The following is a 24,999-nucleotide window of genomic DNA, read 5'->3' as shown; positions in this document are numbered from 1 at the left end:
AGCATAACCAGGAAATGTCCCAGCAACCTGTCAAACAACTTTAAAGTAACTCTTAGGCAAAATCCTGCTGCAGACAAACCAGTTCATGCTGTTTCATGTATCACGAACTGAATTTTATCAACCTTACAGATAGATAATCTTCCATTTACCAAAAACGAAAACAATATTTTGTGAGTAATAAAATATGGGGTTCCTTTGTTCTTTTGAAGGGAATAAGAGCCAATAACACCAAAGTGAAAAGATAGAAAATACTAATACTTAAAATTATGTAGATAACTATACTTCACAGAAAATATAGTTTGAACTAAAAACAAGAAATGTTGGTTAAATGTTGTTTTCTCTTCTTTATGTAATTATAATGTGAAGAATTGTAGCTATTCTTTTTTTAGAATAGAAATAGCTTTGTGATAACAGCAACAGGAGTAATTTTAGACTTGTAAAAATGTGCATTTCAAGATACTGTCCAAAAATAAAGTATGGCAAAATAAAATTTCAAAAATCTACAGATCATATAGCACTTTTTGTCATATACAATTTGCAGGTCTAAAACGTCATTCGTTGATTTGTTTAGATCCTAGACAACAAGACACTCTTGCAAAAGTAAAGGACCAAATACCAACCCCAGACTTACTACTCATCGACTTTTGTTTTAAGCGGCATGTAATGGCAGCGTGTTTCAGATTCTGCTTCTGAAATGTGATGTCTCAATATCAACATTCTCCAATTGCCTATTGTGTGAGCTTTACCTAATTAATAACCGTGAGGAATTCTGAAACAAACATCGCAGTGTTTATCATGTACTCCTTTGCCTCAGTCTTTTAGTGTGGAAATAATGATCAGGGATGATTTATGTTTGTCAACCGATCAGTGCTTACTTCATTTCTCCCCATTTTTGGTATATTTGCAGCACACGATTTAAAGCTATCAAAGCACTAGAAAGTATAAACAGAAAATCTCTACAATGTAGATACTCAGACTTCGTAATTTTCTTGTGTGTACTTGCATGGGTTATAAGTGGGAGTACCTATTATACAGTGTGGAGTATATCTCATACAGTTTTAGAGCCTAATAACACCCATTCCTCAAAGAAGAAATTTTAGAAGAGAAGACAGTCTTGGCTGCTATTATTCAACAACAAACAACAGACAAAGAGTCACAGAATCTTGTCAAATGAAAAGCTAAATTGTTTTTTAGGAGTTTATTGAGAAGAAATTTTATGACCCCTCAGTAAAATTTTCCATCAAAAATGAGTTCAATATTCAAAACATTTATTATTTTCCTTTAAGAAGAAAACAATGTCTATCAAAACTGATGCCTGCCTGCGTTTTAAATCTAATAAGTTTTATTCTCTCTCTCTTTTTAGACATCTTCTTTTCATCAATTCTTTATCATTTTGAGAGCTTTTGAGGACTTTTGTACTTGATAAAACTATTAACAGTTTCTTGGATTTAAAGGACTACTTACTAAAGTGCCAATTAGAAACTACAGGTTTTGTTTTTGTTTTTGTGTATTTGTTTGTTTGTTTTTTAAGCTTCAGCTTACTTCTACTTTGGAGAAGTTTTCTTTTTTCTCAACTTTAATAAAACTCTTGTGTAATTTTTAATTTCAATTGCCAAACTCCTAAGTTTCGAGTGTTATTTCATGTGTTCTGATTCTTTGTTTTTATAGCATCCTTGTTTCTGTTTCCTGATTTCATTTTTTTCTGAGCATATTATTGATATTTTTTATTTCATTATTTTATCTGATCCCTTCATTTTTTAAAAACGTGTAAGTATATGTCTTGGCATCTGTCTTTAGTTTTAGAGGCTTTTCAACGAATTATGTGTTGAGATTTGAGAAGGAAGTACTAAAAATCAAATTGGATACTCAATAAGCATAGGCAAATGTTGTTCGTTGAAAATCTCTCTCTTCTTTTCTTTGGGGCTGGTGGGATTTCTCAATCAAGTATTGTGGAGTTTTCCTCTTGAAAAATATATCCCCTGCTTCCAGCATTCTGAGAGCTATATGAAAGGAAAGAATAGAGGGTTTCTAATTCAGTATGCAACTATCCATTCTGTCTACCCATTTCAGAAGAGTTCCTCACCTCTACACTCAGCTTTGTGTGGTGTCTCCATATCTCTCTGCCTTAACTTCTGAGAGTAACTTCAAGTTTCCTACAGAGGGGAGGAAGAGTAGTAGTAATATGTTTCTGACTTTTTAAACTATAAATAGAGTTCTGAAAATATGAAACATTTTCTATACATAGCATAGCAAGTTCAATGCATGTCTAACAAGTCAATATTTTAAATTACATTATTCAAATAAACATACAAGTAAACTTTAATTCAATGGTCAAAGACTGAGGGTATTGTTTTCCTTATCCCATGTTATGTTTATTATTTGTATGAGTGGACCTCATTTCACTAATTGTTTTGCAGAAATTATCAGAAGACTTTTTAAAATGAAGACTCCTTTTCTAATTTGGGGAGTTTTTTTCTAACTTTTCTAAAAGTGATTACTTCTTCTGCTCCAGTTATTTGTGTTTTCTCCTCTGGAATGCCGATTATACCTACTTTGGCTCCATACCATTTAGCTCCCATTTTTATCATCACTTTGGTCACTGAATTTCAGTTAGGACCTTTCTCATAGCATTTTCCATATGATTCTTTCATTTGTCCTCTGGACCACACATTTTGTTTGTGCATCGTTAATTCTACTTACTGTTCCAATATGAATTTTTAATTATGCTATTATTTAATTTTACAGTTTTTTTCGTTTTTAAATAGCTTTATTTCCCCATCATACAAATGGTATTTGCCTATTTGAGGACAAAATTCAAATATCATTTCAGGATAAAAAATTAAAAAGAAATGTCTTTTATATCTTGCATATTAAATATTCAGGAGAAACCTCTGAAGGATTTCACAGAATTAAGGCTATATTGCCCTTTTAGTCTTGATGACTATTGTCAACCTGAAAAAAAGTTTCTACCTTGCTAGGATTTCATGTATAGAGTGTGAGATGCAGACTTATCAATAGCATTGTGTATAGTAGCATGTGGCTACTCCTGAAACTGGGGGATAATGGCGGGGCTAACCATTTATGCAAGAGATGGAATAAGATAAGTTACTGTAGAATCTGAGAATGGTGCTTCTTCACCAGGAGGATTGCTGGACAGACAAACATGTAGGTACTCTATTAGATATTATTCAACATATTAATTTGGGCTAATATAATACATTAAAAATTGGCTGCTCATTACTATTTTAAATGTTATTTTTTAAAAGTTATGATTAAGATTAAACATTTTTTCATGTCTCTTGGCCAATCATATATCATTTTCAGTGAATTGCCTATCCATAAACTTTTACTTTCTAATAATATTTTTTAAATTTTTCTCTTAATATATTATAGGTTTTATATGTTAACAATTAAGGAAAGTATAGCAAAAGCATTTTCCAATTTTTTGTCATATGATATTACTTTTGTTGAGTTATTTTATTAACTATATGGGACAAATAATTATGAAGAAACCATCTGCCTTCTTCATGTCTTCTGAATATTTGTTTGACTTTCTTAGACAGGCTTTTTCACCCCAGATTTGTAAACATATTCTCCCACATTTTATTTTGATATTTGTACAATTTCATTTCTTTCACAATTGTCTCTTTGATGCATCTGTAATTTTTATTAAATTGTGAGGAGAAATTCATTGTTCTTGTTTTGCAATGGATCACAATTTGTCCAAACATTCCCTGTTTTCTTTATTTTTTCTTTACTAATTTGAAATGCCCCTATTTTCATGTTCTCAACTATTCCATAAACTTTGGTTTGTTTCAAGACTTCTATTCAATAACTTGTCTACAGCTCCACAGCTTTACATAGCTCCAGTTGTGCCATTATCATGTTGTAATTGAAATGGTGTTTATCAAGTAGATTTAGATTCCTTCTTTATCACATTGACTGTTTTCACAAGTCTATATTTCCATAGAAATGTTAGAATCCATTTGTTTGGTTTAGAAATATCCTTCTGTGTATTTTACTACCACTTAATAACAAGGATTAATGTAAAAAATTTTATGTATATAAAATGGATTAATGAACATATGAAATAATTTACAGAAAATGAGCTGTTTACATTTAAATAGGTAAATATTTTATTTAGTTATCTCCCTTTGGAGAATTCAAAAATTTTATATAGTTCTTATATACACTTATTAATTCCTAAGTATGTTTAGCCTGTCTCATTTATCAATTATAAATGGAAATCCTAACCTATTATTCTTAATTTTCAGAAAAGTGGTTGATTTCTGTTTTAAACATGATATTTTCTGAATTTTTTAATTTACATAAAATATTTTTCTATTGATATCTTTGAGTTTCATAGATATGTGATGTTGTAATTTTCAATTAGCAGTTATTTTTACTCCCTTTTCTAATATTTGTCTATCTTATTTCTTTCTCTTGTCTAACTACATGTACTCATACTAATAGAATAATGTTAAATTTCATGGCAATAGTGGCATTTCTGTCTTGTTCAATAATTTAGTAAGAATACATTTGAATGTTTTATATAAGAAAAATATAACTACTTTGACATGATCATGATAGGAATCATGACTCTTATCATTTATAAAAATATTGATCTATCCTTATTTTAATTTTTTTCATAAGAAATGTTATCAAATTTATTTTTAGTGTCTTATGATAGTTACAAAGTATCTTCTTTTCCTGTGAATATGGGGAAATATATAGTATAAATCCTAATATCTAACCATCCTTGCATTCTGGGCATGATTCTAAATAATATTGTTTATTCTATTTCTCTATTACATATCTGAATTAGCCAATATTTTATGTCAAAATTTTGCATTAATATTTATTAGTGAAATTAACTTGCGATTTTATTTTGTGGTTATATTTCAGTTATTATTGTATATCTTAGTATTGTGCTAGCTTCAATGAGACAAGATAAACCCCTACAACTTCCAATCACATTTTAATAACTCTATATGTGAATTATTAAATTTTAAATAAACGTATCAAAGAAGAAAAATAATATGCATTATCTAAAGACTTCGAACAGAGCACAACATTGAAAAAAATTAAATAGCACAGTTCTTATAAAACTGAATAAAACATTCTCATTAAAAATGATGGCATTTGGGGACATGGCATGCCAACACCATTTTTTCAGAGACCCTGTTGATGCCAGGCTTGGGAAAATTAAAGGCAAGATGACTTTGGCAAACATCAACATAGCTCTTTGCTATCCCCTCCCCCTCCTCATCCAGCATCACACCAGGATATTCTCCTCAGTCAGGATGATTTGTCTGTATTGCTTTATTTAAAACAAATTTATTTCCATGAGTAAAGCATAATGTGTTGGGACAGTATGCTTCATAAAGTTGTATGTTGATTTGTTTAATTTCAAATAGTAGAGAGATAGGCTACTTCACTAATATATAAAAAAATGAGTTTGGTGATATTTATTATTTTATAGAGGATAAAATGATACTTATATCTTGCTATGCTTTATCCTTTCACTTGTGCACAATGAGATTAATCTTCTGTCACCACATATAAAAAAAGGCAATCCCTCTTTTATTGTCACTTAACTGCTTCTGCACAAAAGCCATCATCCTTTTATATGAAACCTCAATAATTTGTCACTGGTATCGCCAATTCTAAGCTAGTTATTAAACTATTTCAACACCATGATATTCTTAGTAATTGCTGTCGTTTCCTAATTATGTTCTCTTAAAAGGGTTTGATCCACTTTGAACTTTTCAAATAAAAGTGTTGCTAAGGCAACTAAATGTGATTTGCAACAAAAATGAACTCTCACTGCAACAGGATATTTCAATGAACACTTCCGTTTTTTTAAACCTCCTTTGAATTCAAATTTGCTAAAGGAAATAAATACACCTTTGAACCTAATATAACCAACACAGGCAGTAATGGGATTTCATTAAAAAGGAAAAAATCTACAATGTTAAAGTTGAATACTTGACAAACAAAAAGGAGAGAGGGTTTACTTGAAAGGTACTAGTAGGAGAAAATGAGTTCTATGTCTCTATCTCACTGTGAAATATCAATTAATATTTTAAATAGTACAAAGTATAACATCTTGAACCTAATCTAAGTTATTTACTGAGCAAAATAATTTAGACACCTCCCTGAATACTCAGGGGTGTAAAGAACACACGTAATTAGATAAATACTTTTTATAAAAAGTTGAGTAAAATTAAGCAATGTTCTTTGACAAACTGTTTTACTCTTTGAATTTCATACTCTTTGAATTCAACTCTGTTTTTGTTAAGTTCTCTTTTATTGTTTTTTCAGTAATCTTCAGGGAATTTTCAATACTTTCATTGCATTTGCTAACTGGGCTGGCATCTAGATTAACCAAATGCAGCTTAGTAGAGCTCCTATTCTACAAGGTGAGTTTACATTTCAAAATTGTGCTCAGAGTTGACAATTCTGAAGATAAAACTCACATTCCAAAAAGTGCTAAACATCTTGATGACTTAGTCTCCACGTGAGAATAATTTCTTAGGTCTTTAAAGCATTCCTCATGTCACAAGCAAATAATAGGATAACAGAAATCCGTTAACATACAGGGTTAAAATTGGCGTTATAGAATGAAACAATTTGATGATTATGGTTCCATCATCTGTTTTCCAGTAATGCCGTAGATTTAAATACAGACTACAAGTTTAAACCTTTTAAACTTTGTGTTTACCTAATTATTCCAGAGACTTTATTTATTTATTTATTTATTTATTTATTTATTTATTTATTTATTTATTTATTTTGGGACTGAGTCTCACTCTGTTGCCCGGGCTGGAGTGCAGTGGCGCAATCTGGGCTCACTTCAAGCTCCGTCTCTCGGATTCACAGTTTTCTCCTGCCTCAGCCTCCTGAGTAGCTGGGACTACAGGCGCCCGCCACCATGCCCGGCTAATTTTTTGTATTTTTAGTAGAGGTGGGGTTTCACCGTGTCCAGAGACATTTTAGAGGAATAATTTATCTATAGCATCAGGGTCAAAGCAGTTGAGGGAATCCTGCAGGGAAGTAGATTTGTCAAACCATTGGTATCCGGAATGGTAAGAGGCTAAATGGGTCTGTGTAATTTAGCGAAGATGACAACTTAAGTTTCCTGCAGCCTTGTAGAGATATGAAAGTTAAGAGTCTAATTTCGGAGCAGTATGCACTCATGACCTTTTTGTTGCACAGTGAACTCTGATTAACGCTTTCACCCAAGGTACTAAAATAATCATTAACTCAATCAGAATCTTAACTAAAATATAGACAATTGAATGAACTTCTTAATGCAGATTTTGCTGGTTTTAAAGATCAGCCTCCTAATTGGAAGAAATTATAATAGTTTCTATGTTGTTGCTATTACCAAATGACTTCAATACAATTTGATTTGTGGGATTTAATTACCATATTCGTATTATCTCACTAAAAGAAGTATAGAAAAATCTGCTAATTAGTTTTCTAATAAATGTTCTTCTATTAGACTAACAAAAGATCTTCAAAAGTTCAGGATGTATTGGGCAGGAAGGATAGACCACTATCATTCTGGTAGCCAAAGCCAACAATTACATTATTTTGCCCAAATTATGATTAGAAACAAATATTTGATAAATTATCCACATAAATACATATTTTAATGGAAACCGACAAATTAAATTAATCAATTAAAGTAAGTAAGTCTTCCATCCTTAGATTTCAAAAATAACATTCTTTGAGATAATCTCCAGGTCACTATCGTTGTTAGAGAATTAAGATTACAAAAATGTTAATTAAACACAAAGTAACCACTATACCCGAAGACCTGAGATAACTTGGGTATTCTGTGATTATCTTTGTTGAAACACAGACTTGGTGTTTTGCAAAGAAATCATTTGTTCTGCCTTAGTGAAGCTAATTATTCTCAGCATGCAACCACTGTTTCAAATTGCAAAAGGCACATCAGCCTTTGCTGTATGTTGCAGGAATTAAAACCCAATCAAATGAGATAATGAAGTGCATACAAAGAATATGATCTCACTTTCGCAATGCAATAAAAGTGAAAGCGATTTAAATAAATGTTGCAAAACATCATAATTTACACAGAGAAAACATGCTGTAAACAAATGTTTACTATTTAAGTACTTACTGCTTAGAGGTAAGCATTAGGTTTATTTATTATGTGGTTAAGATACTTCATTTTAATGACTGAAGAATATGGTGCTAACAGTCCAATATGAAGATTAATATAAAGCAGGTTTTTAAAAAAATTCATGGTAAACTAAGGAAATAGACTATATTATATCAGGGATAAACATATACACGTAACAGGAATTTCTTGAGAATATATTAAGTAAATGGTTAAAATGAACCAGCATTGGTACTCTTCTGTACTTGTATAATCTAGAAGAATGAAATACATCAGTGCTCTTACTCATTACAAAAATTCTTTGCTAATGTCTGCCACAACTTATCATCCATTTAAAAAATCTCTACTTACTTTTTTTTCTGTGAAACATGTTTTGTTTTACCTAAGGAGAAATAATCCATTAGTAGCCCCCATGATTGCATAAGCTGGTGAAATATAATTGGATCTGGTTCTATGTTCCATTTTACTGAAGATAAATTTCTTGTAATTTAAACCCATTGAGTTAATTTTTTTTATTGTTTGCTTTTGGTTTTTGTTTTCTTCCATACTAGCCATTATCAGTGATGCTTCCTATTATCTACACCAATACCGTCTCTCCAGTTACATGGGGTGAAATTAAGATGGATTATAGGTTTTGTCTTTTGCTTGTTATGGAAGAAACCATAGCAAGCTTCCCTTTCAGCTGCCAAAAATATACAGTCATCTCAGCAGCCCAGAATGTGAAAACAGCAGGATGCAAACATCAGCAATGACAACACAGAGAGCATGAAGTTTCTGCTCGTTACACACTGTGGGGGCTGCCTATCTGGAGGAGTTTACTCTGCAAAGTATTGATCGAGGATAATGCTTACTGTTAGTTTATTTACATGCCAATGTGATATCCTGGGTATTAAAACATTAATGGGCTTTTCTCTTGATTCTGTCTTCTTTCTTCATATTACATTTTATCTTTGTTTACAAATGTCAGTCATATATATTGCATTGTCCTAGAGTGGAAGAATATGTTTGGCTAGCATGTAATGTTTTCAAGCTCAGTGTCATGCATTCATGAAGGCTCAGTGAATGATGCATGTTATATAAAAGTCTCTCTGTCTCCAGAATTTGACACAGTGTTTGGCACATAATAGATACTGTAAAAGTGTTTTCCATTGGTTGAATAAATGAGCAAATTTTCACTGAAGGCTTGATAGGGGAGACATAATAAGGATCATATAAGAACTATGATAAAATAAATGGATATTATAAACTTTTCCACAACCATTGGGTCAGAACTCAGTAAACACTGGGAAGAGCTCAGATCTAGATTTTAAAAATGCACAATTTTGATGGTGTTACTCTTAAGTTAGTGTTAGATTCCTATTTTTAGTTTGGACTAAAAATTTAACAATTTTAGAATATTCAGACAGTTGCAAGATGTGGTTTCTCTCACTTTTCCCTTAGAAACACACGTGTTTATAAGGAATTTTGACAGCAGTCTCAACTCATTTACATTGAGCACTCACAACGATTTGGAAGTGAAATACGTTATGGATTAAATAGTACTGCCTGCCAACAGTTTTGAAGAACTGCTTTTATTCACATCCCTACTTAGCTGCTTATGTTCATCTCTTCTTAGTTGAGTCAAGTAAACTTAGATGGTGAGCTATTGTTCAGCCAACTTGGCATCTTTTAACCCGATATTCAACTTAGAAAGAAAAAAGTTGTTTTAAATACCTTTTACCCCTTTTTATCAACTTCTGAAATCTATTGCAACATGTTCTGTGCCTTATTAGCAAATGAAAGAAAAACTATTTTCTTTGTAAATTGCAAAACAGTATATTGTCATGTGCCAAGACAAGTCTGCATCTGTATCTCAAGGGGAAAAACTTTTGGAAGTAGCAGATCTACCAGTAGCAATTAATTAGAAAGCTTTTCATGTTATTTTCAGTAACAGTCATGTATTAGCAGCTTGAGAAAATTGCTAGCAATGGGTGCTGTCAACATAGGATTAGCACAATGGATGGAGTTAATTTACTAACATTTGCTTTTCTTCTCAAATTTTCATATCTTTATCTTATAATGAGGTTGGTTTTCATTGCCAAATGGTGAAGTCAGCATAAATACAGATTTTTAATTGAATTATAAAGCATAGAGTGTGAGCTGTAAGCGTATCTTAGTCCACAAGAGTGAATACATCTTATACTTGTAAATGATAAGATATATTGCACAGCTGGTCTCTTTTCACCACCCCATATGCAGAAATATAAGGAAGGCCAGTCTCTTAAAAGGCAAAGAAGAATCAATTTAAAATATTAGTAGCAAGCCTGCCAAAATTATTTGTCAATTTTTCTAGAATAAATATAACTTTTATATATTAAATTATATGCCAAAGGAAACCTTTACTTTTTTAGTTCATTTATGGGTAATTATATATGCCAAGATGCATTACTCTCCTAGGAAACTATTGTCCTTGAATTCATCATATTTATCATGTCTGGAATAACGGGGCACAGTTGTTTCTCTTCCTCTCTGATTAGTAAATAGAAAACCAGTTCTTTTAAAATTTTAGGCATGTGAATTGTTGATTCAAATTATTTTCCTCTTTTCACAAGTATTTGTCTTTTACCTATTGTGGACTTTGTACTCCTTTAAGCAAATTTAAATTAGGCAAATATTATGTTTATTATTTTTTTCAATAAAGACGTTCTTTACAGAATCACTGATTTTCAGAAGCTGTCCCCAGTTAAGACAACTCTATGTACAGAGAACTCATGGTGTTCCACTACTTCCAGACTCATCATTAACTACATGGAAAAGTTGTTAAACTTGTGTATCTTAATTTTTTTCATTTGTCACATAATAGTATCTTCCCCACTTATTTCATCTGATTATTATAGGTTTAACTGATAATTTATGTGTGAAAGTAATGAACACCAGTCAACTAAATGTTAAACATTTTGCTTTTATATTTGATTTTAAAAAATACAAGAAAATAGAAAATAAAACATAAACTCTCAATTAAATAAGTTGAACATAAGAATTATCTCTGCTTTAGTTCGAAGCCCCAGCTAAACATCAACAGGGGAATTTAAAATGTATAAATGCATAAAGCCAAATAGAACAAGAGAGGCTCTAATACAATAAGTGGTATCAAAAAAGTTTATTTAAACAATTAAAAATCCAATCAAGAGAAAACTGTTTTAAATAACTCAGCAAAATGGAGGAAGTTGAGACCATAAATGCATCAAAGAGTATAGCAAAAATTTTCATCCAGAAGGCCTAAATTCAGAGGCATTTTATACTCTGAAGGTGAGGTATAAAGCAAGGCTATCAAGCTGAACAATCCAAGGAAAGCTATTCATTTTGCGAATAATAGCTAAGGGCTTATGAAGTTAAGTGTGATAACCTTTTATTCAAACCTGAGTCTGAATATAGAGTTTTAAAAGGGTAATGCAACATGAAACTTCTGTTTACCTCTTTCATTAAGGGCACATATTTTCCCCTTTCTATGATCTGATTGCTCTACCCTCCCTCCATTATGAATTTGTTTTCTTATTTGATTGGAGTTGAGCCCTAATAAAGGTCCATCATTATTGACTTAATTCCTGCTAGCTCTCTGGATAATTAAATCCAATTTTTATATTCAGTGATTTCTAATCCACTTTTGTCTACCTAAAGGCCTAACAATTTGACTTGAAAACATGAGGAGGGTTAGGCCTGGCGTGGTGGCTCACGCCTGTAATCCCAGCACTTTGGGAGGCCGAGATGGGCAGAACAAAAGGTCAGGAGTTTGAGACCAGCCTGGCCAATATGGTGAAACCCTGTCTCTAGTAAAAATACAAAACTTAGCTGAGCGTGGTGGCGGGCGCCTATAGTCCCAGCTACTCAGGAGGCTGAGGCAGGAGAATTGCTTGAACCCAGGAGGCGGAGGTTGCAGTGAGCCAAGATTGCACCACTGCACTCCAGCCTGGGCAATGGAGCAAGACTCTGTCTCCAAAAAAAAAAGAAAAAAAAAGATAAAGAAAACATGTGGAGGGTTGTGATATTATGATATTCAGGTAAGCACACAAAAACAGACAAAACCCCAAAACCCCATAAGCCTCTTAGGTGACACAATTACCTGAATATAGAAATTTATGGAAGAGTTAATGCTAATGTTTTATCAAATCCATTCTATTTTCTTCATAATAGGTACATAAGGAGATAAGTTTACCAATTTCCTTTGTAATTAGATTGGGGCCATATAATATCATTTTGCCAAAGGTATATATAGAAAGATAATATAAACATCTGATATAGCTCTCTTGCTCTATTCTTCTTTTCAGTGGCAACCACGTAGGCCACATATTGAGATATGAAGCCAAAAGGTGAAAGTAGCTGTGACTCCTTGGAGGGTAGAACAGATGACTAAGTAAATTTGAACATATATCAATAGAAAATATTTAATCTGATGAATTTAGAGGGGAAAAAAGATAAAATGAGCCTCAATGATGTGTGAGTCAACATCAAGCATTTGAACAAGCAGGTCATAGAAGTCCCAAAAATGGAAAAGAGAGAAGGGGGCAGGAAAAAACATATTTTAACAAATAGTGTTCAAAAATCTCACAAATTTGGTGAGAAATATGAATGTAATCACTTAAACATAAAAAAAAAACCCAGAGTAGAATAGATTCCCATCACCTAGAATAAGAAAATAGTATAAGGCATCAAGGGAAAAATGACTCATCAAGTGCAGGGCAACCACATTAATATAAATAGCTAACTTATGATCAGGAACAGTAGATGTCAGAAGACAGTGGAAGCTCATACTCAAAATACTGAGAGACAAAAAAGTTGTCAACCAAGAAATATTTATCTAACAAGACAATCCTTCAAAAATGACGAGGAAATAAAGAAATTGCCAGATAAGCAATGTCTGAGAAAATTCATTCCCAGCAGACCTACTTACATGAAATACTAAATGGAAACCTATAGGTCTGGAAGGAAGTGAAACCAGACAGTAACTGTATCCACAGAGATAAATATAGAGCGTCAGAAATGGTATGTTTAGTACACATAAAATATTTTATAAATTTATATTTTCTCTTAACATCTCTAAAAGATATAAGATTTTATGCAGCAATATTTATAACACTTTTTTTGTTAAGGTTATAGCATACAGATCACATTACAGAGAGGAGGAAAAGGAGAGATAGTGGGCAATAATTCTCTATCTTATAGGAATAAGTTAATAATATTCGGAAATGGCTGTGAAAGGATGACGTAGATACTGTAGTCCATAGAGTAACCATTAAGAAGTTCATGGCTATTTAAATATAATTAAATTTTTTTATTTCCAAAGGGTAAAAATGGTATGCTAAAAAGTACAAAATAAGGTATAAAAGAGGAAAAGAGGAACAAAACAGTTATGATATGTAAATAGATATTCATAGCAGCACTATTCATAATAACCAAACAGTAGAAACAACCCAAATGCACATCAACTGACAAATGGATAAAGAAAATTTGGTTTACCCATACAATAAAATATTAGTCAGCCTTAAAAAGCAATGCAGTACTGATTTTTGTTACACTATTAATGAAACTTAAAAACTTATGCTACATGAAAGAAGCCATTCACAAAGGCCACATATTATATAATTCAATCTATATAAAATGTCCAGGTAAATCCACAGAGATAGAAATTGGATTAACGGTTGTTGCAGTCTGGGGCAAAGGGAGAATGGGAGTAACTGATAATAAGTTTGGAATTTCTTTTTGTTTTAATGGAAAAGTATGAAAATTATATGATGGTGATGATTATGCAACTCTGTGAATAAGACAGTAAATTGTATACCCTAAACAAAATTATATCTAAGTCAAGCTGTTATTTAAAAATTATATAAAACAAATAGAGAGTAAAGAACAAAATGATAGATGTACGTCTAACCATATAAATAATCACATTAAATGTGAACGAACTATGGGGAAGGTGGGATCCTCCAACAATTGTGTTTCCACAAAAACATCAATTTGAAACACTATCCATAAATGAAAATACCTCCACAAGTGCAAAAAAAATACAGGGGAAGGGTTACAACACCTGGATGAAGCATAGAAATAAGAAAAGACATATTGCAGAGGGCAGGAAGGATAGTTTTACATTACTTACAGTACCCCTTCACAACCCCAGGCAGCATTGTGTAGAGAGGAGCATTGTGCACTTTGGAGAAAGAGAGGAAAATGAGCCCAGGACTTTGCCTTGGACCACAATACCTGAGCCACCAGAATAAAGCTTAGCATTTGGCAGGCTCCCATGGTTCCAGACTCCAGGCCAATACCTGCAAACTGAGTTTCCACATCCACCCCAACACCAGATAAGACCCCACAGCCCCAGACTTCAGGCCTGCACAGAGAACTTTATCTCCAGTTTGCATCACTGCTGAACTGACTTCGGCTACCCCTGGTTTCACATGTCTCACAGTGTCAGAACTCCCCAGTGGCTCCAGGCTCTGGGCCTGCGTCAGCACCTTGACAGTTCCAGTGGGCATGGGCTTCAGGCCAATTCCAAGGGATAAAAGCTTAGGCCCACATGGATCCAGGCTCCAGATCTGCCTGCCTGCTGGCCTAGGCACCAGTCCAGCTAGCCCTGACTCCAGCAAGAAGCCTTTTCATGGGCCACATCACACAATCTGACTAGACTCTATGAATGAGCTGTTGAAGGGCTTTTCTGGACAAAGCCAGTCTGCAAAAGTTGGAATATGTACCTGCTTCTTCAAATGATCAGACACCAACAACTGACCACAAAGACCAAGAACAATCAGAGAAACATGACATCACCAAAGGGACAAACCAGTGGCTGACCTTAAGGAAATGGAGATCTATGAACTGCCTGACAGAAATTCAAAATAACTCTTTTAAGTAACCTCGGTGAAATTCAAGAAAATACAGAGAAACAATTCAATGAAATGAAAAATTAAATAAATGGCCAGAATGATAAATTCAGCAGAAAGATTGAAATAATCATTTTTAAAAATATAAATTCTGGCTAAAAATTACAATGAATAAAATTAAAAGTGCCATAGAAAGCATCAACAGCAAAACTGTTGAAACAGAAGAAAGAACCTATACAGTGAAAGACAGTCTATTTGAAAATGTACAGTCACAGGTGAAAAAAGAAAAAAGAAATGAAGAATGCCTATGGGATTTTTGAGACAATATCAAATAATAACCTTATTAATCTGTGTTGTTCAAGAGAGAGAAGGTAAAAATCCAGGAGTAGAAAGCATATTTAAAGAAACAAAAGCAGAAAATCTTTAAACCTAGAGAAACTTACAAATACCCAGATACAAGAATATGGTACAGGTAGGTCAAAGGTCTCCTATCAGGTTAAATATAAACAGGACGACTCCCAAAACATATTATAATCAAACTGTCAAAAATCAAAGATAAAGCATCCTGAAAGCTGCAAAAGAAAAGAAAACAAAACTTATATCAGAGTTCCAATATAACTAGCAAGAGATTTATAAGCAGATAGCTTATAGGCCAGGAGGAAGTGGGATAATATATTGAAAGTATTAAGGAAAAAACTGCTAATCAAGAATACTGTGATTAGAAAATTTATCTTCAGATGTGAAGTATAGGTAAATAATTTAACAGACAAACCAAAGCTGAGGGAGTTCATCAGAGCCATACTTGTCCTATAAGAAATGCCAAAGAGAGTTATATAAGTGAAAGAACAGAACACTAATGAGTAACATGAAAACATCTAAAAGTACAAAACTTTCTAGTAAAATACATAGTCAAATTCAGAATACTCTGATATTGTAACAGTTGTGTGTAAATCATTTATATCTTTAGTATGACAGTTAAAAGACAAAAGTATTAGAAAGTAGTAATAGTATCAATAAATTTTAGGACATATGCATTTTAAAAATACATAAATTATAGGTCGGGTGTGGTAGCTCACACCTGTAATCCCTGCACTTTGGGAGGCTGAAGCTGGCAGATCATGAAGTCAAGAGATGGAGACTGTTCTGGCCAACATAGTGAAAACCTGTCTCTACTAAAAATACAAAAATTAGCTGGGCACGGTGACACTTGCCTGTAGTCCCAGCTACTTGGGAGGCTGAGGCAGGAGAATCGCTTGAACCCAGGAGGTGGAGGTTGCAGTGAGCTGAGATCACGCCACTGCATTCCAGCCTGGTGACAGACCGAGACTCCGTCTCAAAAAAAAAAAAAAATATATATATATATACACATACACACACACGTATATACATAGAAAGCGTATATACATATATAAATTGTGACAGTTTAAAAAATCAAAATTGGAGGTAGATTAAAAGTATACTTTTTTGTTTGGTTTGGTTTGGTTTGCAATCAAAGTTGTTCTCAGCTTGAAAAACTTTTTTGTAAGCCTGGTAGTTACCAGAAACCAACAATTTATAGTAGATGCACTAAAAATAAAAAGTAAGGCATCAAGGAATATCACTAATGAAAACAATTTAACCATAATGGGAGACAGCAAGAGAGGAAGAAGAGAATTAATGATCTATGAAACACCTAGAAAACAATTTTGGCAGTAGTAAGTTCTTACCTATCAAAAATTACCTTGAATGTAAATCGATTAAACTTTCCAATCAAAGGGCATAGAATGTTTGAGTGCGTAATATAACAAATCCCAACTATATGAGTCTTAAGGATACATATAGGTTGAGTAAAGAGATGGAAAAGATATTTCTTGCAAATAAAAACAAAAAAAGAGCAGGAGTAACTATACCTGTATCAGATAAAATAGACGTTAAGTCAAAACTGTAAAAAGAAACAAAGAGAAAATGAAGGTTATTACATAATGATAAAAACCTCAGTTCAGCAAGAGGATATAATAATTGTAAATATATATGCACTCAACATTGGAGCACCTAAATATGTAAATCAAATATTAATATAGCCGAGAGAGACTACAATACAATGAAAGTAGGGGCCTTCAGCACCCCACTTTCAGCAATGGACACATTATCCAGACAGAAAATCAATAAGAAAACACTGGACTTAAACTATACTCTAGCCTGAATGGACCTAACAGACATAAACAAAACATTCCACCCAGTAGCTGTAGAATACATAGTCTTCTCAAGTGCACATGGAGTACTCTCCAAGACAGATCATGTTATGCCAGAAAATGAGTCTTAACAAACTTAAGAAGATTTAAATAATATCAAGTGTCTTTTCTGACTACAGTGGAATAAAGAGAAAACAATAATATAAAGAACATTTAAAATTTTTAAATACATGGAAATTAAACAACACATTCCTGAGCAATTGAGTCAATGAAGACATTAGAAGGGAAATTAAAGAAACTTGAGACAAATGAAAATGGAAATGGAACATACTAAATCTCATAGGATTTGGCAAAAGTAGTCCTAAGAGGGAAGTTTATAGTTGAGTATAATGTTAGCTATGGGTTTGTCATATATATAACATATATGTGTTTATTTCGTTGAGATATGTTCCTTCTATACCTAATTTGTTGACAGTTTTTATCATGACAGGATGTTGATTTTATCAAATGCTGTTTTCTATATCTTTTTAGGTGATAATATATTTTGACCTTCATCTTATTGAGGTGATATATCGCTTTATTGATTTATACATATTGAGCCATCCTTTCATCTCTGAGGTAAAACCCACTTGATTGTGGTATATTATTTTTGATATGTGGTTGGAATTAACTTGGTATTATTTTGTCAAGAATATTTGAATCTCTGTTTATCAGCAATATTGGCCTGTAGTTTTCTTTCATTGTTGTGTCATTGTATAGTTTGGGTATTAAGATAATGCTATACTCATAGAATGAGTTAGGAAGAATGTTTTCATCTTCAATTTTTTGAAAGAGTTTGGCAAGAATACCACTAGTAAAAAATGTTTAACAATATTGCTGCTACCTAGTGCCAGGGTCTTTTGATTCCTTACGTTCCATCTGGGATGAGGTTCTTCCTCATTGTAAGTCCTGCAGTGAGCAATCCATTCCCCAAACTCTGAAAGGTTCTGAAACAGAATACTGTATTTTTTCACCTGATGTTAAAATCAAGGGGTCCAATCATTTGCAGCAGATTTTGTTTTCAAACAGGTTTTTTAATGAATAAAATGGAGAAACAATGAGATTAATTTTATATAAAACAATCTGAAATTTAAAATCTGCCCGTCCCTCATACATAAACTTACAAACCACCAAAACAACCAAACAACCAACAAACCAACAACAAAACAGTGTCTATTAAGAAAAAAAAAAAAAAAAGGAAAGAAATGGGAAAGAAAAGAGAGAAGAAATACTAAAGCCGGAATTTGAAAAAACAAAAAAGTAAAATATATAGCTACTTGTAAAGATAAAAGGTGAAAATTTCTATCTTTTAATATAGGAATACCTCAGAGTTATAGAGAAATCGGTTTCAGACTATTGAAATAAAGCAAATACAATAAAGCAAGTTATGCTAATATTTCGGTTTCCGCAGGCATATAAAATTTATTGTTAAACCATACTATAGTCTATTCAGTATGCATTATATTTAAAAATGTACATAATTTTAAAATATTGCTAAAAAATGCCTATGATCATCTGAGCCTTCAGCAAATTGTAGTCTTCTTGCTGGTAGCAGGTGTTGCCTTGATGTCAGTGGCTGCTATCTAATCAGGGTGGTAGTTGCTGAAGGTTAAGGTGGTTATGGCAATTTCTTAAATAAGACAGCAATGAAGTTTGCTGCATTGATGGACTCTTCCTTTCATGAAAGCTTTCTGTGTAATATGTGATGCTGTTTGATAGCATTTTAACCACAGTAGAACTGCTTTCAAAATTGGAGTCAATCATCTCAAATCCTGCCATTGCTTTATTAACTAAATTTATGTAACATTCTAAATCCTTTGTTGTCATTTCAACACTCTTCATAGTATCTTCACCTGAAGTAAATTCCATTTCAAGAAACTACTTTATTTGCTCATTCCTAAGAAGCAACTCCTCATGTGATCATGTTTTATCAGGAGACTGAAACAATTGAATCACATCTTTAGACTCCACTTTCAATTCTAGTGTTCTTGCTTTTTTAACTGCATCTGTATTGACTTCCTCCAGAGAAGTCTTGAACCCCTAGAAGTCATTCATGAGGGTTGAAATCAACTTCTTTCAAACCTGTTAATATTTGTATTTTGACTTCTTCCCATAAAACGTTAATGCTCTTAAAGGTATCTAGAATGGTGAACCCTTTCTAGAAAGTTTTCAAGTGACTTTGCCCAGATCCATTAGACAAATTATAATCTAAGGAAGCTTAAACCTTACAAAATATATTCCTTAAATAATGACTTGAAAGTCAAAATTACTCCTTGAACCACGGGCTGCAGAGTTGATGTTGTATTATCAGGTATGAAAATATTAATATCCTGTGTATCTCCATTAGAGATCTTATTTTCTGATCAGTAGATCTCAACAATGGGCTTAAAATATTCAGTAAACCATGCTCTAAAGAGATGTGCAGTTATTCACCTTTATTGTTCCCTTTATAGAGCACAGGCAGAGTAGATTTAGTACATTCTGGAGGGCCCTAGGATTTTCAGAATGGTAAGTAAGCATTGGCTTCAACTTAAAATCACCAGCTGAATTAGACCCTAACAAGAGAGTCAACCTGTCCTTTGAAATTTTAAAGCCAAGCATTGACTTCTCCTCTCTAGCTATTAAAATTTTAGATGGCATATTCCTCTAATAGAAGGCTTTTTCCATTTATGTTGAAAATTGATTGTTTAATGTAGGTACTTTCATCTGTTTATGTTGAAAATTGTTTAATGCGGCTACTTTCATCAGTGATCTTAGCTACATCTTCTGAGTAGCTTGCTACAGCTGCTTCACCTTGCAATTTTGTTATGAACATGGCTTCTTTCCTTAAACGTTATGAAACAATCTCTGACAGCTTCACGCTTTTCTGCAGCTTCCTCATGTCATTTGCTCTTTACAGGTTTAAATAGAATTGGGGCCTTTGTCTGGATTAGGCTTTGGCTTAAAGGAATGTTGTGGCTGATTTGATCTTCTATCTAGATCACTAAAGCTTTCTCCATATCAGCAATAAGGCTGTTTTGCTTCCTTTCATATGTGTATTTGCTAAAGTAGTACTTTTAATTTTCTTCAAGAACTTTCCTTTGCATTCACAACTTGGCTAACTGGTGCAAGAGGCCTAGCTTTTGGCCTATCTTGGGTTTTAACATGCCTTCCCCAATAAGCTTAATAATTTTAGGCTTTTGATTGAAAATGAGAGACTTATAATTCTTCTTTTCACTTGAACACTTAGAAGCCATTGTAGTGTTATTAATTAGCCTAATTTCAATATTCATATGTCTCAGGGAACAGGGAGGCCCAACGAGAGAGAGAGATAGGGAAACAGCCTGTTGGTGGAGAAGTCAGGATACACAACAACATTCATTAATTTAGTTTGCTATTTTATATGGGCACAGTATGTGGTCCCCCAAAATAATTATAACAGTAACATCAAAGTTCACAGATCACAGATCACCATAACAGATAGAATAATAGTGACAACATTTGAAAAATTATGGAAATTACCAAAATGTGATAAGAGACATGAAGTGAGCACTTCATGTGGGAAAAATTATGTTGATAGACTTGCTCAATGCCAAGTTGTCACAAGCCTTAAATTTGTTAAAGAAACAAACAAACAAAAATATGTGTAAAGCACAGTAAAATGAGGTGTACCTATAAATTTGGTGGGTGGGTGTCAGGGAAGGGGAGGATAGAAAGAAGCCCAAAATAAATTTTGTCTCATCCAAATCTTGGTCAAGTGTGACACCTAGAGGTTGCACAAATAGAATTCCTTTGGGTATTTTTTATTTTTTAGGATGCAAAATGCATTTATGTGGAGAATTATTTTTAAGTTTTTATTTCAAAATGGACATCTTTAGATATTTCCATAAGTAATACTATCAATAAATAACTATATTTCTTCACTTTTTTATAATTATAAAACTGATGATGTTAAAAGTTGTTTCCCTTTCCATCAAGGAACTGAATATTTCATAATTGTTTAAAAATATTGGTACTAATGACTAAAAGTCATTGTCATGAGTCTCATGGGTTGTAATATATATTTATATGTTTATGTTCTAATAAAAGAGAAAACAGATGTGTATAGGTATGTTCACATCCTTACCTCTGGAGTTTAGAAATGATAGCAAAATTAATACAGGCAGAATAAAGACACCTGTCACATGAGAGGTGATAAGTTTAGAATTTTTTCATTTCTAAATATTAAAAAAATATGCTTTGCATTTGTCATTCATTGGTTTGGAGAACTTTTATCGCACTGGCTCATTAATATTTGAACAGTTCTCCATGAAAAATGACGAACAATTTACTTCATGGCAGGCTGTACAGATGGTCAATTTAATCTGCATCCTTGAGACTTCTCATGACTAAATTTTGACATCATGTCATTAAACATTTGTGTATTATTATTTATGTCATATTCTAGGAAACAAATATTGCTATGTCTTGCTATCTCTTGCCATCTATCAGTTTTATTGATAGGATTTATCTACCTAGACACTATACCTTTCACAAAGGAACATGTATCAGGATATATACATCACTTTTGTCTCCTCAGAGACCCATACATTTTTGTCCTCAAGTGCAATAATGACATTGTTATGAACAAATGTGTGGCAGGTGTGGAGACAAATGTTTATATGACTTGGATTCTCTAACCTTGTTCAGAGATATCTTTGCTGATGATTGTGTGTGTTTGTGTATGTGCATGTGTGCGTGTGACTCCTAGGCCTTGTGTACGTTGAAATTGAAAGAAGGAAACCAATTGTTGGCTATTTTGAAACACTACTGCAGAACATATCACTATAATTGTGTATTGTAAATGGCAGCAAATTGGAACCTAGAAATTGACCCCGTATAATGATTGAATTTGTAGCTATGATGTTTACACTCTTGACAAGTTGAGTTATTATTATACCACCATGGGTAAATATAAAGGTCAGAATCTTAAAATTTCTTTTGACAATAAGCTATTAAGTATAGTGTCGGATGGCCTTTTGAAGGGCTAGGTAAATTACCTTGCACATTAACTTAATTCCTCAGATTCTCTGTCCTCTGTTATATAATGAATTCCCACTTGGTGAATTGATTGGCGCTTCCCACGAATGCATAGAATGGCTGCTGTTAGCAGAGTATGTCCAGTTTGAAATCCTTCCTGTGCCAGAGTTAGAGGATTTCAAGGTTTAGGGCACTAACAGTAGCTGAGAAATACAAGCAGAAAGGATGGGAAAATGATTCCTTGTGGAGTGGACATGGAAATTTTCCTGAAACGACAGAACCCAGGAAGCAATAGCAGGTCCCATTTCCTTCTGTGGTGTAACTGTCAAAAGAAGTGATCCTTCGGGGAACCATACATTAGTTAAGATCAGGCTTCCTTTTTATTCCTTATCAACCTATAATCTTTTGATTGTTGCCTGTTTTTCACGAGTGAAGAAATAGTAAGCCACACTAGCTTATCTCTCCTAATCACAGACTCACAGCGCTAGGGCTCTCTGAGCTTTTAATTCCTTCTTAGAGGCCTAACAGAGTGGAAAGTAAACAAAGACCAAATTTGCAACCTTCAACGTAGCTAATTTCCTCTGATGTCAGAATACTTAAACAGGCAGGACCTGGGAATTATTTGATCAAACCCGCTTTTAATCTAATGCATGCAGAAGGGCTGTGTCTGGAAGGCTTTGCAAAAATGACAAGGGTCCCAAGGGAGCCTTATGGAAGGTTTCCTCTTTCAGAAAGAGTAGCTTCCTCATTTTAAACTCTAGGGTAGCTATGTTGGAGTAAATTCATAAAAAGTAGTTTTCCTGCGTTTAAAATTTTATTTTATTTGGCTGAAAATTGCTGATGGGATAATAGTTTTCTTTGGCTTTCCGTTTGCTGAATTTTTAATGGTTAAATGCCTACTATTTTAGCTTTACTGTGAAATGAATTAATAATAAAAGATATTATTATTAGCTAAAGGGAGAAGGAGAAAGGGGAAAGCATTATCTGACTTCACACACATTCTTCTATTACTACTGGTAGAAGAAAGTGAAAACACAAAGGACAAAAGATGCAAACACATGTGGTTCCTTATTTAGATTGTGACAGGCATTTTGCTACAGTAAGAGTTAAGAAAAATTGGTGTCAGGGAAATTTTAAATGAAGAATTTACTAATTCCAAGATATCCAGACAGCATTACTGACTCAGTTTGGCCTTTAATTTGACTCACAACTATATGAATACTTAGAAGTAGCATATTTTTGAGAGAAAGAAGTAGATGAAGGGACAGAACTCTATACCTGAAATATAATTTTAATTTTAAGGGTTTTTTTTGTACAATTTGTATTTATGTAATTAAGTAGCATTGCAAATACTCGTTAATACTAATTCAGTTTTAAAGGCTATTAAAAGACAATTTGATTTGTCACAGAGCATTAATATTGCTCATATTTTTATTGATAATAGATTAAGTTAAAAACAACATTTAAAGAAGTGTTTAAGTGCATTTTGACAAGTAAACATTTCTGCTCTCGTGTTTTCACACCTGATCTCAAATACTGCTCCCCACACAAAGTAATTCAGAAGCCATGGCTTAAAAATAGATAATAAACACTGATGCTTTGTGTAAATACGTACTAAGAATAGCATGCCACTAGATCTAGCATTTGACTCCTTGGATGACAGTGAATATCAATGCCTGTTATTTGTCATTCTGAAATCTGCTGGGTGATGATTCTTTTTATTGGTGCATCCTTCCAAACATATTTCATCGCACCATGTGCACCGGAGTTCTTTAGGCGGGTATGTCGGAGCTGGGTGTCGCCTGGCTGGCCCCTCTCCCCTTTGCTCGCCCCCTTTCTCGCCCTCGCGCTCTCGCCTCCCTCTGCCTCCAGCCCCCTCTGCTCCTTTGGGCTCACGCCCCCCTCCTCCCCCTCCAGCTGGCGGGGGCTGCGCTGCCTCCCAGACCTAGCAGACCTGCTCAGTCAGCTGGGGCCCCCTGAGGACAGTTGCCTCCGGAGCCGCGGGGACCTGCCATTCTGCGAGGAATGGCAGCGGCAGCAGCATCCCCGCCAGAGGCGGCGGCGGCGGCGGCAGCGGCCACGGCCACCACCGCGGACGCTATTGTTCCCTGGTGTTAGACGCGCTCTCCCTCCTTCTCATCTGAAGCGAACAATAGCAGGAAAGAGCTTTGCTTTCTGTAATCTTTGAAAAGACGTTACGAGAGCGGAGAAAAATTCCCTGCCGAGCGTGCTACGGCTCTGGACCCTGGAGTGGCTGCAGGCGGCATGGGGCTGCAAGCCAGGCGCTGGGCGTCCGGGAGCCGGGGCGCTGCGGGGCCGCGCCGGGGCGTCCTGCAGCTGCTGCCGCTGCCGCTGCCGCTGCTCCTGCTGCTGCTGCTACGCCCGGGCGCCGGCAGGGCTGGGGCGCAGGGCGAGGCGGAGGCGCCCACCCTCTATCTGTGGAAGACTGGTAAGTGGGACGGAGTTACCCTTTCCCCATCTTCACATCTGGGGCCACATTAAGGAGCTGGTGGGCTTCTGTAGGGACCCCGGTGCTTTTGGATGGCTTGGTTATGCTGGTATCCTAAGGTAAAAAGTGTGATTTCTTAGGAAGCAAATAGGTCATGTCCGATGCAATTAGGGAAGAAAAGCATAACGACTAAGAGGCAACAGTGAGTAGCTGGAATATTTCTCTCGCAGCTCTGTAATGAGGGCAACGCGCACTTCCATAATGAAGTGCATTATTTTTAACCCCTGGATTTTCATTCTACTAGGAGTTTCTCAAACAGATTTCTAGCAAAGAACAAGCAAA

The 24,999-nt window shown here is 34.2% G+C and overlaps 1 protein-coding gene across 1 annotated transcript in view; it reads left to right on the top strand.

Annotated features, from left to right (window-relative positions):
* The first annotated feature begins 24,162 nt into the window (after positions 1–24,162).
* Positions 24,163–24,999, top strand: part of THSD7A (thrombospondin type 1 domain containing 7A) — a 468,774-nt gene continuing 467,937 nt past the window's right edge. Inside the window, exon 1 of the mRNA XM_004045112.4 lies at positions 24,163–24,657. Coding sequence (XP_004045160.3) covers positions 24,474–24,657 — 184 coding nt within the window. The 5' untranslated portion in view covers positions 24,163–24,473. The remainder of the gene's footprint in view (positions 24,658–24,999) is intronic.

The sequence above is a fragment of the Gorilla gorilla genome, chromosome 6 (assembly GCF_029281585.2).
Source record: "Gorilla gorilla gorilla isolate KB3781 chromosome 6, NHGRI_mGorGor1-v2.1_pri, whole genome shotgun sequence".
NCBI lineage: Eukaryota > Metazoa > Chordata > Mammalia > Primates > Hominidae > Gorilla > Gorilla gorilla.
This window is presented reverse-complemented; position numbering and strand designations above follow the sequence as displayed.